Source organism: Drosophila elegans, unplaced genomic scaffold (assembly GCF_018152505.1).
Source record: "Drosophila elegans isolate 14027-0461.03 unplaced genomic scaffold, ASM1815250v1 contig_208, whole genome shotgun sequence".
Lineage (NCBI taxonomy): Eukaryota > Metazoa > Arthropoda > Insecta > Diptera > Drosophilidae > Drosophila > Drosophila elegans.
In genome coordinates, this window is record NW_024545578.1 from 21,866,756 (window position 1) to 21,883,189 (window position 16,434).

At 45.5% G+C, this 16,434-nt stretch overlaps 2 protein-coding genes across 3 annotated transcripts in view; both read left to right on the forward strand.

The window, feature by feature from the left end:
* Positions 1–16,434, forward strand: part of LOC108136019 (cAMP-dependent protein kinase catalytic subunit 3) — a 41,843-nt gene that overhangs the window by 2,986 nt on the left and 22,423 nt on the right. For both annotated transcript variants that reach the window (XM_041707900.1, XM_041707901.1), the window contains one exon: positions 5,161–5,853. In XM_041707900.1, the coding sequence (XP_041563834.1) occupies positions 5,161–5,853 (693 nt within the window). The remainder of the gene's footprint in view (positions 1–5,160; positions 5,854–16,434) is intronic.
* On the forward strand, positions 8,023–16,411 carry LOC121467065. The gene is made up of 2 exons (XM_041707902.1): positions 8,023–8,135; positions 14,676–16,411. Exon 2 carries the CDS (start codon positions 14,676–14,678, stop codon positions 16,263–16,265), a length of 1,590 nt encoding a protein of 529 aa, XP_041563836.1. The 5' UTR covers positions 8,023–8,135; the 3' UTR covers positions 16,266–16,411.

Genomic DNA, 16,434 nt, shown 5'->3' on the forward strand with positions numbered 1-16,434 from the left:
ATAGTGTAAAAAGCAGCAGCCAGTAGCCATCAGCCAGCAACAAATCATAAATGCTTGGCTTTCCAAAATAGAAAAAAAAAGTGGAGATAAATTCGTTTTCATGATTAAGCTTTGAGTACTATAATTAGGTGAGCCGATTTAATTAGTGCAATTAGCTAATTACACTTCACATGGAAAGGTAAATCTTAATATTTGGAGTGGAAAAAATATAAAAAAAGTGTCGGTCTTTCGCTTTGTCTCACAGAGAGTTCCGCGATCATGCTAATGTAGTAATTAACTTTGCTAGATTCGGAAGTTTGTTTATAAATGATTCACTTATAATAGTACAAACTATTTAATAGGTTCACGAAGGGCTAAGAAATCACACATTAGTATATTGTTCACTTTTATTTTGATTTTGAAATATTTTTTGAAATGTTTAATAATATTCAAACTTCTTAAAAATATTTCAAATTCTAATGAAATTGAAAAAATATTAGTTTTGTAGATAAGTTTAATTTTATACAATAAACAAATTTATATAATTTTTTCAGTCTATAAAAAAAAGAATAAAAAACTAATAATGAAAAATAATATTTTTTTTGGTTGAATATGTATTCATTTAATAAATCAGTAAATTCCCTGAAGTCTCAATGAAAATTATATATTTATTACATCTGTTTTTTTATTTTAATACTCCAAAATATTTATTATGCATATCTAAAATTTATCAGTACGCTAAAAAAGAATTATTCCCAAGACGATATTTTTTAAAGGAATGTTTTCATAACTCTTTCCTAGTCTTTTTGTTTCTTTTCTCGCACTCCCGAATTTGAACAAACATTTCCATGTAGTTGACCCCGTTTAAATAGAATTTCTTCATGTATCGCCTCAATAACTCTATACAAACTGAGCCAAGGACTTTCAAAATCTATTCCCCAACTTCCCCATACGCATAAAAGTTTTATGCATTTCCATAGCCAAATACAGTGAGTGAGGAACTGGCACAAGGACAACGGAAATACTTGCTCTATAAAAACAAATCCAAGACCATAAATCTGTTTGGCCCTTAGGCGAGATGGAGAAAACCCTCCCAGAAAAACGCTCGTACTAAAGCCAAAGAAGAAACAAAGCGTGTCGCTGTATTTATGTTATGATTACATTTAGCCGGCATTATTTTTGACGATTATTACCATTTGGGGTTTATTACCCAAAAAGCCGAGAGCGTGGGGTGATAATCTTTATTTTGTCAACCGAAAACGGGCAATGAATTTTCGTTTTTGTAACACCCCGTCATTAATTCGAACGTATGCACTTACTCAGATAATTACACATCCTGGCGGACGAGAATTATTAATAATGCCAACGCCTACAAAAAATTATCTTTCACTGTTTGGAAATTTCAAAAATACACCGATGACGATGACATTAATATGAGAAGCTTTCTTTTTATACAAACCCATCTATAAATTCATGCATATACTTTTAAACAAATCGCCTCGCGCGGCTTTTAATTAATTAATATCATAATTTGTGCCTTGGCTATCCCAAACGAATTAATAAATGTTGCGTACACTGCACGTAAATTTAATTTCCTGAATCAAAGGTCAAGTGGCCACAGTCGCAGAATTAGGAAATCTCTTCTATGCTCTGATTATTTAAACATATTTGCTAATATAGTGAATAAATCAAAGTGTCTTTATGTGAGGTGAGCCAAGACCCAGGGGATGAGTTTCATAATTTTTCCGTGGAAATCTTCTTGAACAAGAAAATGCTTCCAAATAATTTATAAGACATTTTGTCATAAATTAGATGTGAGAAAAATATTCTGGATATTATTAAGAGGACCAATATTTTGACATCGATTTTCATATTATTATAATTTTAAGGTTTTTTTTTAAAATACATAATGTTTGGTCCTCACAAAAGTATTCTAATTTTTCTATATATGTAGATAAACAGTTAAGACCGATGAACCAGAAATATTAATATTGCTAATATTTTTTTTTTAATTCCTACCAACATCTGTTGTAAAGCGTTTGTTGACACCTACAAAAATTCCTTTTATAATCAGATTTTAAGAATCCACTTCTGGTTCTATAAAATTTGAAAACCCTGATCTTTCACAATCTTGCACTCCGTTCACCTGATCTTTCCACCTTATCTCGTAGGCACTAATTCTTGTGCTTAACTCTTTATATACATCGCATATAGTATACATTTTTTATTGCGTTTTCCATTCACGAAAAGTGGAAGCGGCAAAAAGAGTAGAAAAAGAGTGCTGGCCGCCGGAAGATTAAGCAACAATTTAACATTTGGCTGGCTGGCAACGACGACCCCAATTTCCATTTCCATTTCCATTTTCAAATTTGGCAGCCGCCAAGGTGAATGGGGCCGAATCTCTGCTGTTCAGAGTGCTAGAGGATATATGTAGATATGTAGGACCCGCCGTTCTCGATCTCGATCTCGATCTCGATTGTGTTTGTGTTTCTTGGTTCTTGCTGGTGGGAGCTGACTGCTTGGCTAATTTACAGCCCGAGTGATTGTCTACAATAATTTTTGAGAAATTATTCTCAAAACAATTCATGCACTTTGCCTTAGACAACATTAAATTTATATTTCCGCACTTTTAATGCGTTGGCGTTTCATTTTCATATTTTGCTACCGAAAAAGTGCAAAAATTTTGAACGCGTACGTAAATAATCTTGAGTGACAGGCGTTCATAAAATTAATGTGTGTGTGTAATAATAATAAAAGAAAATAACAAACTGAAAGACAGAGCAAATATTCTCAGAAAACGTTGCATGGTATTTTTCGTAAATATCAAAACGTTTTACTACGACAATGTTTACCATGATAATGCAATATGCATATCTATTTACGTATATTTCATTTTTTCTTGAGGCGTAGTTAAATATATTTACGTAAATTCATGTTTATCAGGGTCTGCCATTTCCATTAGAGCGTGAGGCGTGTCAATTGCATTAGAGGGTAGACTTTTGTTACGTGGGTAAGATGTTTCTGTTTGGTCGTAAGACAACTGGCAATCGACTGCGAAATTAAACGAGATGATGATACCAAGCTCACAAATTGGAGGGGCTGAAAATGCTTTAATAATAACGAAACTCGCCAGAATTCTAGGAAAAGCCAAACGAGTTTGCTGATAATTGTTAATCATTTTCCGCTTGTTTTTAATTTACTTCGATTTTTCTGTTTCATAACGCGATGAACCATTTTTAATTTATAGTACCGAATCATTGTTCAACGTGTTTTCGACTATAATTATTTAAATTTCAAAGTCTATAGAGTTTTTTAAAAGGCTGCAATTGTTGTTAATTTACGATTAAAACAAAATTTTCTGTGGTTCTCTAAAGTATCTTCTTTGTTAAAAATCTTTAAAAGGTTTTCATTTTTGGATGGTATATTGTGGAAGTGTATATTCTTTAATACTTTTTAATGAAATGCAAGTCTGTCAGTAAGTCTACACATAAAGCTGATGCAAGACTAGGAAATGGCTTTCATATTTTCGGATATTAAAAATATGCCTTTTCATTGAAATTCACAAATTGTTCTTCTATTTTGCACGCCTGACTAATCCATTGTCATCTTCTTGGCCTTCGAACAGCCAAAGCTGTTGCTAATGATGCGCATCAATCCCTGCCCTCCAGTTCACAATTTGGCTGGCTTTTTGTGCCATCCTCGGCTCAATTGAATGCTCTTCTATGGCCTGGATGGCCTAGATTGCCCCAGCACCCGCTTAAACAATAAAAGCCACTCAGGCCAGCTAAGAACATACGTATAGATGGGTGTATTGATTTTATGGCCGCATGCATCCATTCTCGATTTTGCATTTCGGGTGGACCGACCTCAATACCCCTTTATCGTCTTTATAATTTCTTGAGTTAAATGCATCTGTGCATTAAGGCGGACCCCAAGAAATTGCCTTTTGTGTCTGGCGACTCTGGGGGCTTTCCTTTTGTTGGCAAGAGCGGGGCATCAAATTGAATCAAGACTGCAGTCATTGTTATTAATAATATTAGTATATGATATTAACTGGACCGCAGCCTCCTTTGTGTCGGCGTTGACAACCCTTTGGCATGCGAACTCAATTTTCCCAGGCCGACAGTCTATAGTGCCTTTTGTCCGGACGCCTGTTCGTCTGTTCGTTGATAAAACGCGGTACAGACACTTGTTGCTCATTGAATGCTGGGGAGTATATGCATACAATCTGACCGGCGGCCATTTCATTTCACTTTCAATTTACAAACACTACAATGGCTCGGACGGGCCTAAATACAAAGCCATCAGCCATCAGACATCAGCCATCAGCACTATCCTCGGATGGTTAATTAAACGACCATGGTCTGGCAATGGGAGCGGATTGTGGATTGGATTGGATTGGATTGTGGGATTCGGCGTATAAATACACCCCAAGGCAATTTGAAAGAACAATGGTGGCGGCATTCAGCTAAGAGCACTGGGTTTTTAATGGGTATGCAAAGTGAATAGAAACCGAAGAATGCTGGATTATAGTAGCCATTAATATTAAAGTAGTTGAGCTTCCTTAAATGTTTTGGGGTCATAGCTGAGGCAATGGTTTATATAGTTGGGTCGTAAGAAGGATTCATAACTTGATTGTTAATAATACCGATACTCAAATAATTCAATTTAAAATATGTCAATACTTAAAATTTTAATAATCAACATAGAAAAATTTACCAAGAAAAATTTGATCATTAAAATGCAATAAAATATTTAATTTCATTTAAAACATTAACCCCTAAGTCCTGGAACTCTAAACCTTCTTAATAAAATCAACAAACTTATAAAAATGTAATTGATATATCCTTTTTTTCTTTTGTAAACATAAAAGAAAATTAATAAAAACCAAATTATTTGGCAAATAAAACCCTAGTTAATGGGAAAGTATTACAGTCAAAGTGAAAGTAAATATTTTTTTAATTTCAAATTGTATTTAAGTAAATATTGAACGCCCAATGCTTAAAAAAAGTTTACAAAAGCTTGTTAAAATAGTTATTGCAAAGGTTATTCCTACCGTTGTCAGTTTGTATTCATGGCTATAGAAATATTCCTCGAAACCCTTTTAATCAATCATGCTGGCTATTTGCTTTGTTATCCAAATATAACCAGACAATTCATTTCCCTTCCATTCAATTGCAGGGAAATCGACAGGAGATAAAGGGGCGAAAGGAAGTCCGGCGAGGATACACGGGGAACCGCTGGCGAGGATTGCTAGAGAGATGTCCACGGCGACTTGTGCCCGCTTCTGCACGCCTTTGACATCCGGCACGGCAGGATCCACATCAAAATTGACAACCGGAAACGGAAGCGGCAACATGACGTCATCGTACAAGAAGAAAATTCCATCAAACAGCAGCGGCAGCACACAACAAACAACAGCGAATGACAGCAGCAACACAGAGACCACATTCACATTCAAATTGGGCCGCTCGAACGGAAGGAGCAGCAGCAACGTGGCCTCCAGTGAGTCATCCGATCCGCTGGAGTCCGACTACAGCGAGGAGGACGCGGAGCAGGAGCAGCAGCTGCCGGATCCGGCGACCAACAGCCGGAGCAGCAGCACCACCACCACCACCAGCAGCTCCGCTGACCACGACAATGACGTCGACGTCGACCAGGAGGATGAGGAGGACGACGACGACGACGAGGAGGAGAGCAACGGACGGGACGCGGACGAGGCTACCCACGATTCCAGCGAGAGCATCGAGGAGGACGACGGCAATGAGACGGACGACGAGGAGGACGACGACGAGTCCGAGGAGAGCAGCGTTCAGACCGCGAAGGGAGTGCGCAAATACCACTTGGACGACTACCAGATAATCAAAACAGTGGGTAAGTCGTCTGCTGTTTACACTAGACCCACGGGGCGTATGATTGATGTTAAGGTCTCACGCCTTTCAACCTTCAACTTGTCGCGAGGCTAAAGTTGTTGTGTAGCAGTGTGTAGTACGTCTCGGATCCGATCAATTTTCCCCTGTTTGTTGACTTTCCCGGGGAAACTATTTAGACGGATGCCATCAAAACAGCAGCGCTTCTAGGTCAGTTCAGAAGTCAAGGTTTGATGAGGTCACTGTTGTTTTTTTCCCAAAATGCTCACTCCTTGTTTTATAAAAAGATAAAGATTGGTTTTGTTTTTGGAAACTGTTTTGCCCTTATAATGATTTTAGATTCAATTTAAACTGATGAGTTTGAAGGATTTTAACATTATTTTACTGCAAATTATGTTAACAAAAATCCTTAGCCAAAAGGCAAACCAAAAATTTCTGACAAAATTCTTGGGAAACACTTTTATTTCTGTAAAAAAAAAAATCATAAGTGGAACACCCCCGCAAACATTTGAAATCTTTCTTAACTTTAATTATTCCATTTAATTAAAAGAGTTTTTTCACCTGTTCAATCATTTCGTTTTCATCTGGAACGTGAAGAAATGTATTCAAATACCATTGTCTTACTTTTTTCTCAGCTTTTTGTTTGCTATTCTTTGATTTCGCTCATCGATTTAATTTCAAATATTTATTACCTCATTTTTTGGGCCCCTTGGTATGTGTGAGCTCCTTGCAGCTTCAAATCTCTATTGCTTTTTATTGGTTTTATGCATAAATAAATTGTTATTGATTACGCAAATTGAATGAGGCAGGGGAAGAAAAGGCAAGGGGAGCTCATATTATGATTATTATGAGCTTTTCGCACCGCAGCGGGTCGGGCAATCGTTTTCATTGCTCAGCAGCGATCTGGCTTGCGTAAAATTTCATTTAGACAATATTTAAAGTGTAGTCCGTTTACGTACGGACATGTATTCTTGGACTCTGCTTAGGATCATCAATGGATCTTACGTACTCGCATGGACGCTCGGCCAATTAATGCCCATAATATTTTGATGTGTTTTCCCATTTTGACGTCTTCGGTGTGAGCGAAGCAGCCGATTTTAGTATTCGACTAAATTTAGTATACAATTCAAACACTCATTAAGCCTTGCGGCATAAATATTTACTTGAGGTTGAGGCAAGTTCTGTGCATTTTCCTGATTTATTACCACAACATTTGCTTTACTACACGTGTGATCGGTTTGCTTTTTCTTTTTGCCATCAAAACCATTTAAAATCATTTGTGCACCGATCGTTTCAGTTCCAAACTGCTAGAGCCAACTCAAACAATCGCGGAAATATTGTGGGTGTAAATAATGGTTTTTTATTCGTCTACAATCATCTTCGGAATTGTTTTTTCCAACAGACTAATTACAGCTATATGTTTTAAAACCCCTAGTGGGAGTTAATTATTTTTTACCTACCCACTAAAAATTGCTTCTTGGAACACCTTAGTTTACTTAGGCAAAGAATAATTTTTTCTGCAATGCAATCTATTTTAAAAATATTATATAACTCGAAAAGATTGTTATAAATGGGTTCTTTAATTTCTTTTTTTTGATTTACTACTACCAAGTAAAATAATTGAAGAGGCCATTTTCTATCCTCATTTATTTTAGGAGACCCTTTTGTTATAAACAAGATTTTTTAAAACAATTTTTTGAACCTAAAAAAATACCTAAGCAACTTTATTACTTAAAGACTTAATTAAGCAATTTCTTTTGCTAAAATTTGCTAGACAATATAGTTAAACAAAATAAAGTCTAAGTGATTTATGTTGCCATACTCAACATACAAAACATATATATTGTAACGTACACACTTAGGCGTACGATACAATTTTTGAATAATAATATGTTAAGTTATAGGTATAAGCGTCAGACCGTGAATATTAAATATTAAGTTAGTAGTATGTAAGTTATAGGTGTAAGTGATCCATAATGAATAATAAATTTTAAGTTGAAACTGAATATTAAGCTAAGTTCCGAACCCGAGTGGCAACGCCAGCAGATTTTAGTGGGTAAGGAAAAATACTAGAAATTAAGGAATATGCTAGAAATCCCGAAAGTGGGAAAAAGGGAGCGTGGGGTAGGTGGTCTCACACCGATCGAGCAGGCGGTCTCTCGTGCCGGAAAAGTAGAACGGAGCGGACGCGCCTCCCTTAGCTCGCTTGACGGATAATTCGAGTAACGCCTCGACCGCGCGAAGGCACGCGGTTAACGAAGAAGTGGACTAGTGAATGTGTTTGAGGTTAGTGTATGCAAAATTCCTATCCGTCAGGCAAAGACGGTGTAGCGGACTCATAGGAAGACAGTAGATAAATGGAAAGATAATAATAATAATAATAAAAATATAATAATAAAACAAAGTAAATTCCATGATCGTGATTCTTTTTATTTATAGTAGCCTAGCTCCCTTCCTCGTAGTGCATGTGACCTGTACGTGGACATCCGTCCCGTCCGGTCTGGTATTCTAACCTCCCTCCCCGTAGTATTTGGGACCTGTACGTGGACACCCGGCCCGTCTGGTCCAGTATCTTGGTTCCCCACATCGTAGCATTTGAGACCCGACGTGGACACCCATCCCGTTCGGTCTAGTATCTTAGATTCCCCCCTCCCTCGTAGTGCATGGGGCCTGTACGTGGACATCCGTCCCGTCCGGTCCAGTATCTTAACCTCACTCCCCGTAGTATTTGGGACCTGTACGTGGACACCCGGCCCGTCTGGTCCAGTATCTTGGTTCCCCATATCATAGCATTTGAGACCCGACGTGGACACCCATCCCGTTCGGTCTAGTACCTTAGATCCCCCCTCCTCGTAGTGCATGTGACCTGTACGTGGACACCCGGCCCGTCTGGTCTAGTACCCTAGTTTTCCTCCTCGTAGCGCATGCGACCGGCACGTGGACACCCGGCCCGTCTGGTCTAGTACAATAGCTTTCCTCTTCATAGTGCATGTGACCTGCGCGCGGACATCATTCCCGACTGGTCAATCGTACCGCCATCCTTTCTCCTCCAATCCCCCCTCGTGTCCGACAAATCCTATCCGGCTTGGCCTCGCCCGAAGGTCCAGCCCGGTGGATTTTTGGCACCCGATACATCGAGAACGACTTGCGCGCGACGCAACCCCACCCGGCATCCCCATACTCGCGAAACCGTTCGTCTGGCTTGGCCTCGCCCCAAGGTCCAGCCCGGTGAATTTTTGGCCTGCGACACGCGGAAAGCGACTTACGTGTCCCAATCGCGGAAGTGATCAGCGGGACTACCCGGCATCCCCATACTCGCGAAACCGTTCGTCTGGCTTGGCCTCGCCCCAAGGTCCAGCCCGGTGAATTTTCGGCCTGCGACACGCGGAAAGCGACTTACGTGTCCCAATCGCGGAAGTGATCAGCGGGACTACCCGGCATCCCCATACTCGCGAAACTGTTCGTCTGGCTTGGCCTCGCCCCAAGGTCCAGCCCGGTGAATTTTTGGCCTGCGACACGCGGAAAGCGACTTACGTGTCCCAATCGCAGAAGTGATCAGCGGGACCACCCGGCGTCCCCATACGCGCGAAAACTGTTCGCCTGGCTTGGCCTCGCCCTAAGGTCCAGCCCGTGGAATTTTTAACCCAGGAGCAAGGTACGGCGTGACCAACTCCGACACCAACTCTCTCTCTCCTGGCGTCTATGAGAACCTTCGGTGTGACTCCCCAAACGACTCATTCACTCGATGAATGATACTCTCTAGTCCGGTGTTTCGGTGATTTACAAATTTCTTGTAGAGGACTCCTGGATCTGACTGAGATCTGTACCCCGGCCAGAGAGCATCCTTACAAGTGGCGCCCGAGCAGGGACACCGAGACTAGTTAGAGAATCACCCAAGTGGCTTAAAGACCCACTGAAGAAAAGAAGGGTAGAGTCACCCGAACCGATCTCCGGAAGGATCTAGAAGACTTGAGAAGGAAGTTCACACCAAACTAAATCGAAGAGGATAACCAATGATGAGTAACCCTAAGGAATCTGACGGTGAGTACGAAGAAGCCGATTTTGTTAAGAATCCAGGTATAGGAGTCCGCTGGATATACGCTCGCCGAAAAGACGAACTCAGCGCTCTCGCCCTGGAGTTTGGTTTTAAAGCCGACGGAACCGTCGAGGAGACCAGGAAGGCATTCGCCAACCTCGTCAACACAGGGTCGTTCCCACAAAGGGTGTGGGACCGACTGGCACAGTTGCAGGAGCAATATAGTAGCCGGGCCCCAAGTCCGAACCCTCCAGGCAGGAACGGTGAGACGGGACAGTTCGCAGAATCCCTCACCATTCCCATGACGTCCGGAGCCACATCGATCGGGACTCCAGCCCGCCATCGAGGGATCCACCCAGGATCGATGCACGGGACCTGGATGCCACCGGTAGATGTCCGCTTACCCGCCGACCTACAAGCACAAGACACACGGAGCAGCACGGCTCCAACTCAACATCTGCTCCCCGAGAAGATGCACAAATGGAATTTACGGTTCGATGGGAGTTCAGATCCGTTGACTCTCATCGCCGCGCTCGAGGAAAAGATGACGACTTACAGGATAAATCCAGAGGAGGTGCCCCGCGTTATGTCCGAGATCTTGGAGGGCCCAGCGGCACGATGGTTTCGCACGAGCCACCTACAGTCGGCCTCATGGGGAACTTTCAGGAGGGAATTCCTCGACTTCTTCCTACCACCTCGATATTTCGAGCGGTTGGAAGATGAGATACGGACCCACGTGCAGCGGAGAGGAGAGCCTTTCAAGACCTACTTGATCGAGCTCAGAACCAAGATGCAGCAAGCCGGTTATCGAGAAGAGGAAGAATTGTACCGAGCATATGAAAACATGGCTCCGGAATACCGACTGTATATTAAACGCAGTGAATTCGCGACTTTGACACAATTGACTCATATGGCCACAGAATATGAGAGTGTCAAACAACTCGAGACGACTCGACGCGAGCCAAAAGTAACCACGGACCGGAACCAAGAAGAACCTCAACTTCGCCGATCGCCGAACCCATTCCGGAATCCGGTGAATTCAACGCAGACAGGACACGTGACCCATCAGATGATCGGTCAAGGAACCTCTCGAGTAGACATAAGGCGGGCTTGTAATCGCTGTGGAGAGAACGGACACCTCCAAAGGAACTGCCCCAACCCACGTCGGGATTTCTGTTGGGACTGTGGGCGACCAGGAGTTTTAACGATAGAATGTTGCCGTCGAAATGCGTCGGGAAACGGAGAACGTCTCCGCCGGAACCCGGGTGCGGCGGAGACGAACGGAGCAGCAACCCGACCCCAGTAAAACCCCCGTTGAGATTACACGGCGGGCTCATCACAGCAGCGATAGAAGTCGGAGGACAACGTGTGGACGCCACCATTGATACAGGGGCATCGAGGAGTTTCGTCAGTGAAAGTTTTACTCGACTGGCCGCGCGTGCAGACGAGTTACAGGATGTTGTCACTAGAATAGCGTTGGCCGATCGGTCATGTCTGGATGTGACAAAGCTCTGGCGAACCTCGGTTACGTTAGCCGGCACTACGGTGCTCTTACCCATGTTAGTAATGCCCACCATGTTAGATCGTGTAATACTTGGAATGGACTTCCTCAAAGTAGCGGGAACTCAGGTGCGATGTGGTCGAGCTACGCTCGACTTGCAAAACGAAGCCCAAGCGGCTGGAGACCCTTTCTTACAGCCAGTACTTATAAAGGCGCGGGGCAACCAGGAGAAAACGGTACACCCTGTTGCGGTTGGTGCCCATTTGGGAACTGCCAGGCCAGAAGAAGCAGAGATACCCAGTCCTATTCCCACGCGAACTATAACCCCGAACATCAATGCCGGTGCGCCCACTAGGACGGAGACGGTAGAAGACGAAGAACAGCGACAGAGCACATTATTGAGTCCGGCGCAACAAAGCTTCATCGATCGGGAACTGGCCTTATTCGAGAAACTGCACGGGGTGTCTCACGTCGCCGAACACACCATCGTCATGCGCGACGACAAGCCCGTAAAACAAAGATATTATCCCCGGAACCCCGCGATGCAACATGTCATCGATGCCCAAGTAGACGAACTGCTCCGTGACGGGGCCATCGAACCCTCCAGAAGCCCACACAGCGCTCCCATCGTATTGGTCAAGAAGAAAACTGGCGATTGGCGCATGTGTATAGATTACCGTCAGTTAAACGCACACTCAGTGCCCGACGCCTACCCAGTCCCGAGAATCAATCACATTTTGGAAAAATTACGCCACGCCCGATATATCTCCACGTTGGACTTGAAGCACGGCTATTGGCAAATTCCCATGGCTAGGGATAGTCGCCAATATACAGCGTTCACGGTCCCTGGGAGAGGATTGTATCAATGGAAGGTCATGCCCTTCGGGTTGCATTCTGCCAGCGCCACGTTTCAACGCGCTCTGGATAGTGTAATCGGCGTGGAAATGGAACCGGTCGCCTTCGCTTACCTAGATGATATTATTATCATAAGCGCGACAGAAGACCAGCACTTTACTCACCTCTCGGAAGTTTTCCGCAGATTGCGGGCCGCGAATTTAAGGATAAATCCAAAGAAGTGTTGCTTCTTCAAGCAGAAACTCGTCTACCTCGGCCACGTCATCAGCAGTGACGGAATTCAGACTGATCCCGAGAAGGTGTCTGCGATCAACGGGTTGAAGGCCCCCTCCAACTTAAAGGAACTCCGCCAATGGATCGGGATGGCCTCGTGGTATCGGCGATTTGTCCCTAGCTTCGCGACTATCGTGCAACCGATGACCGCGCTACTAAAGAAAGGACGGAAATGGACTTGGGGACCAGAACAGCAAGCCGCCTTGGAAGAAATTAAAAGATGCCTGACTACTGCTCCCGTATTAGGCTGTCCGGATTTCGACCAGAAGTTCATTTTGCAAACAGACGCGAGTGACGTCGGCTTGGGCGTAGTTTTATCACAGGGCTCCGAAAGTCAAGAGAAGGTCATCGCATACGCTAGCCGCCGATTAACCCCAGCGGAACAAAATTACACTACCACGGAGAAAGAGTGTCTGGCCATAATCTGGGCAATCAGGAAGATGCGGTGCTACCTGGAAGGGTACCGATTCGAGGTCGTTACTGACCATCTAGCCCTCAAGTGGCTAAATTCTATTGAGAGCCCTTCTGGCCGAATAGCGCGTTGGGCGCTAGAATTGCAGCAATTCCAATTCGACGTACGCTATCGACGAGGTAAATTGAACGTCGTGGCCGACGCACTTTCGCGACAGCCTTGTGAGATACTGCAGGGTGCTGTCGAACTCGAGGACCACTGCGACTGGATCAAAAAGATGAAGGAGCAAATACAGGAGGAACCCGAGAAATTCGCTGACTACATGATCGAAAACGACCAGCTCTACAGGAACATGGGCTACCGAGCTGACGATGAGGACTACTTCCCGTGGAAGCTTTGCGTGCCAACCTCCCGTAGAAACCGCGTCTTACGTGAATGTCACGATTCCCCGACCGCAGGACACTTGGGAGTCCGAAAAACAATTACGCGTCTGACCCAGAGGTATTTCTGGCCCGGTATGTATCGCGACGCGAAACGCCATGTTCGCCATTGTGAATCTTGTCAAAAGTTTAAGACGGAACAAACTAAAGCGGCAGGTAAGATGCTAACCCGGGTCGTCAGCGAACCTTTCGACATTCTCTGCGCGGATTTTGTAGGCCCGCTACCCCGGTCAAAACAAGGAAATACCATGCTTCTGGTGTTTCACGATGTATTTTCGAAATGGGTAGAACTGATACCACTCCGGAAAGCTACCACAGCTCAAGTGCAGAAAGCGTTTCGGGAACGTATACTTGCGCGAGTGGGCATTCCCCGGAAGTTCGTGTGCGACAATGGAACCCAGTTCACAAGCCGGGTCCTGAAAGACTACTTCACCCAGCTAGGCGTAGAAGTCCAGTACACGGCTCCATATTGTCCACAAGAGAATCCCACAGAAAGGACCAACCGCACTGTGAAGACGCTGATATCCCAGCTGTCGGAAGGCGACCAGAGTTCGTGGGATAATATGCTGCCAGAGATATCCCTCGCGATCAATAGCAGTGTATCGGATTCGACGGGGTATAGTCCCGCGTTCCTAACTCAAGGACGGGAACCACGCTTGCCTGCGATGCTGTATGATGAACTGACCCCCGGATCGGCGGTCGTGCATACAGGTCCTGAAGACAAGGCATCTCACCTCAAAGGCATCTTCGACATCGTACGAGCGAATCTTCAGCGAGCGTCTCAAGACCAGGCGAGACACTATAACCTACGAAGGCGAGAATGGAGACCCACGCTCGGCGGTCAAGTTTGGCTGCGTCAGCATCCCTTATCGAAAGCAGCCGAGGGATTCGCCGCCAAACTTGCTCCCAAGTATGACGGTCCTTATACCGTTACAAAATTCACATCTCCGAACTTGGTACGCCTGCAACGTCCCGGAGATCGTCGGCGACGCATCGCCAACATATCCCAGCTCAAACCGTACTACGCAGAAGCCCCTCCGGATAGGATCGACGATAGTATTGTCGGATCGAACGACCCGATGCAGTAAGCGGCATACAGCCGCAGAATAGTATAACAACTAGTCTAGTAAACATTGTATAACCACTGTATAACCTCTGTATAACCCCCGAATAACCATTGTGTAACCAGTAGAGTAACTATTGTATAACCATTATAATAGATTAAGGCCGAGTCCTTTGTTAGCTACACCGTCAGGTAGGGAGTTCGAAGAGGTGGGGCAATATCAATAAGTTAAGTTTACCATTTCAGATGGATGAAGTAATTGTGTTGTCGGACGACTCCAACGACACGGAGGTCTTCCACATGGAGACGAGTCATCATGACGGAGGCGACGAAGCGATGGAAAGGGAGTTCCTCACGTCGGACGGCGAAACAGACGGTAGCTCGGTGGAGACAGACGACTGTTCCCAGGCCCCGGAAGGATCCCGGTTCGCAGGACTCCGCGGAGGCTTGTGGAGCCCCCGACCCGGCGGGTCGCGACAATATCATCATCCGACGTCGCCCCAGTCTGCTCCCTACCGTCTGGAAGACGACGAAGACGACGCCAGTGACCGGGATTCGGAGATGTTCAGCAGGCCCCCACGTTCCAGGGAAAGCTCACCAGGTGGATCCAGCGGTTACCCCAACGGACGACGACCGGGGGAGCCGTACTATACGGAGTCCCGACGGCCCACCTCGGAGGAGGAGTACCCGTGGACCCGACGCGACCCTCGGTCGGGCCATCCGGGTTACCCAAGGCCCAGTCCTCCACGATTCCCGGACGTGGAACATTCGTACCACCATACGTCCGAAGACCAGGTCTGCCGGTATGCGGGACACGTCTCGTTCATGCGCATCGACGTCCGCTCGGTAGTAGTCAAAGTCCCGGGGTTACCTGCAGAGGGACCCTACGTCGACGAACCGCCATCCCCGCCTCTGCCCCCGGCGTTGGAAAACAACAGAGCGATGGATCCCGACGTTGACGTCGAGAAGGCAGTCGGCGAGAGGATAGGACAACCGAGGACCCCGCCCCGACGTACTGTAGTGCCCACCGTGTCGGTGTCTCTAGGGGTTCAGACATCCCCAGTCGTGGAGCGGGTCAAGGAGGCGAAAACGTCTAGCCAGAGTACCCAGACCTCTCCGGCTAACCAAGATCGGGTACAGGAGGTAGAACCCGTACAGGAAGCGGGACTCCCCGAACCCAGGGTCATAACATCAGACTCCCCGGATCCCGTATACCTGGCGGGATTCGAACTGATCTCCGACAGCGAGGACGACGAAGGGGAAAGGCCATTATTCCGCCGGTGCTTCCAGACGTCGCCGCAGCAGGATCCGCGGGACGTGGACACCTCGGCCAGACCTCGGTCAGATTACCCCTATCGAGGCGACGCTGGACAGCGGTGGGACGGGGCCGTAGATCCCCAGCACTTCCCTAGCTGTGCTCATCCAATCGACCAGCTGACCGAGTGGGAAGATCGCTTGTTGGACCAGGTCCTAATGGATATTTCGGAGATTGATTCGACCGAATCCGCCGCTAGGGATACCCCACCGAATGCCACGACGACGGACGGCGTAGAAGCCGTGTCGAACTCCGCACTGGAGTTGACGGAACCCGCAGGAAAGGAGGACGACCTCTGCCCACTGCCGGAGGGCTGGATTGGTGGTAGCGGTTTACGGTACCTACCCAGACGTATCATCCAGGAGATCCAGAGGAAGGTAGCGACCCGGGCCGGCCGCGGACGCCGAGTCCGCATAGCCATAGGAGGCGACGGACTCCGCTTCATCGTCACCATCAAGAGCGACGGGCGCCTCTTTATCGCGCCGCGGGAAGAAAGGGGGGGGTGTAACGTACACACTTAGGCGTACGATACAATTTTTGAATAATAATATGTTAAGTTATAGGTATAAGCGTCAGACCGTGAATATTAAATATTAAGTTAGTAGTATGTAAGTTATAGGTGTAAGTGATCCATAATGAATAATAAATTTTAAGTTGAAACTGAATATTAAGCTAAGTTCCGAACCCGAG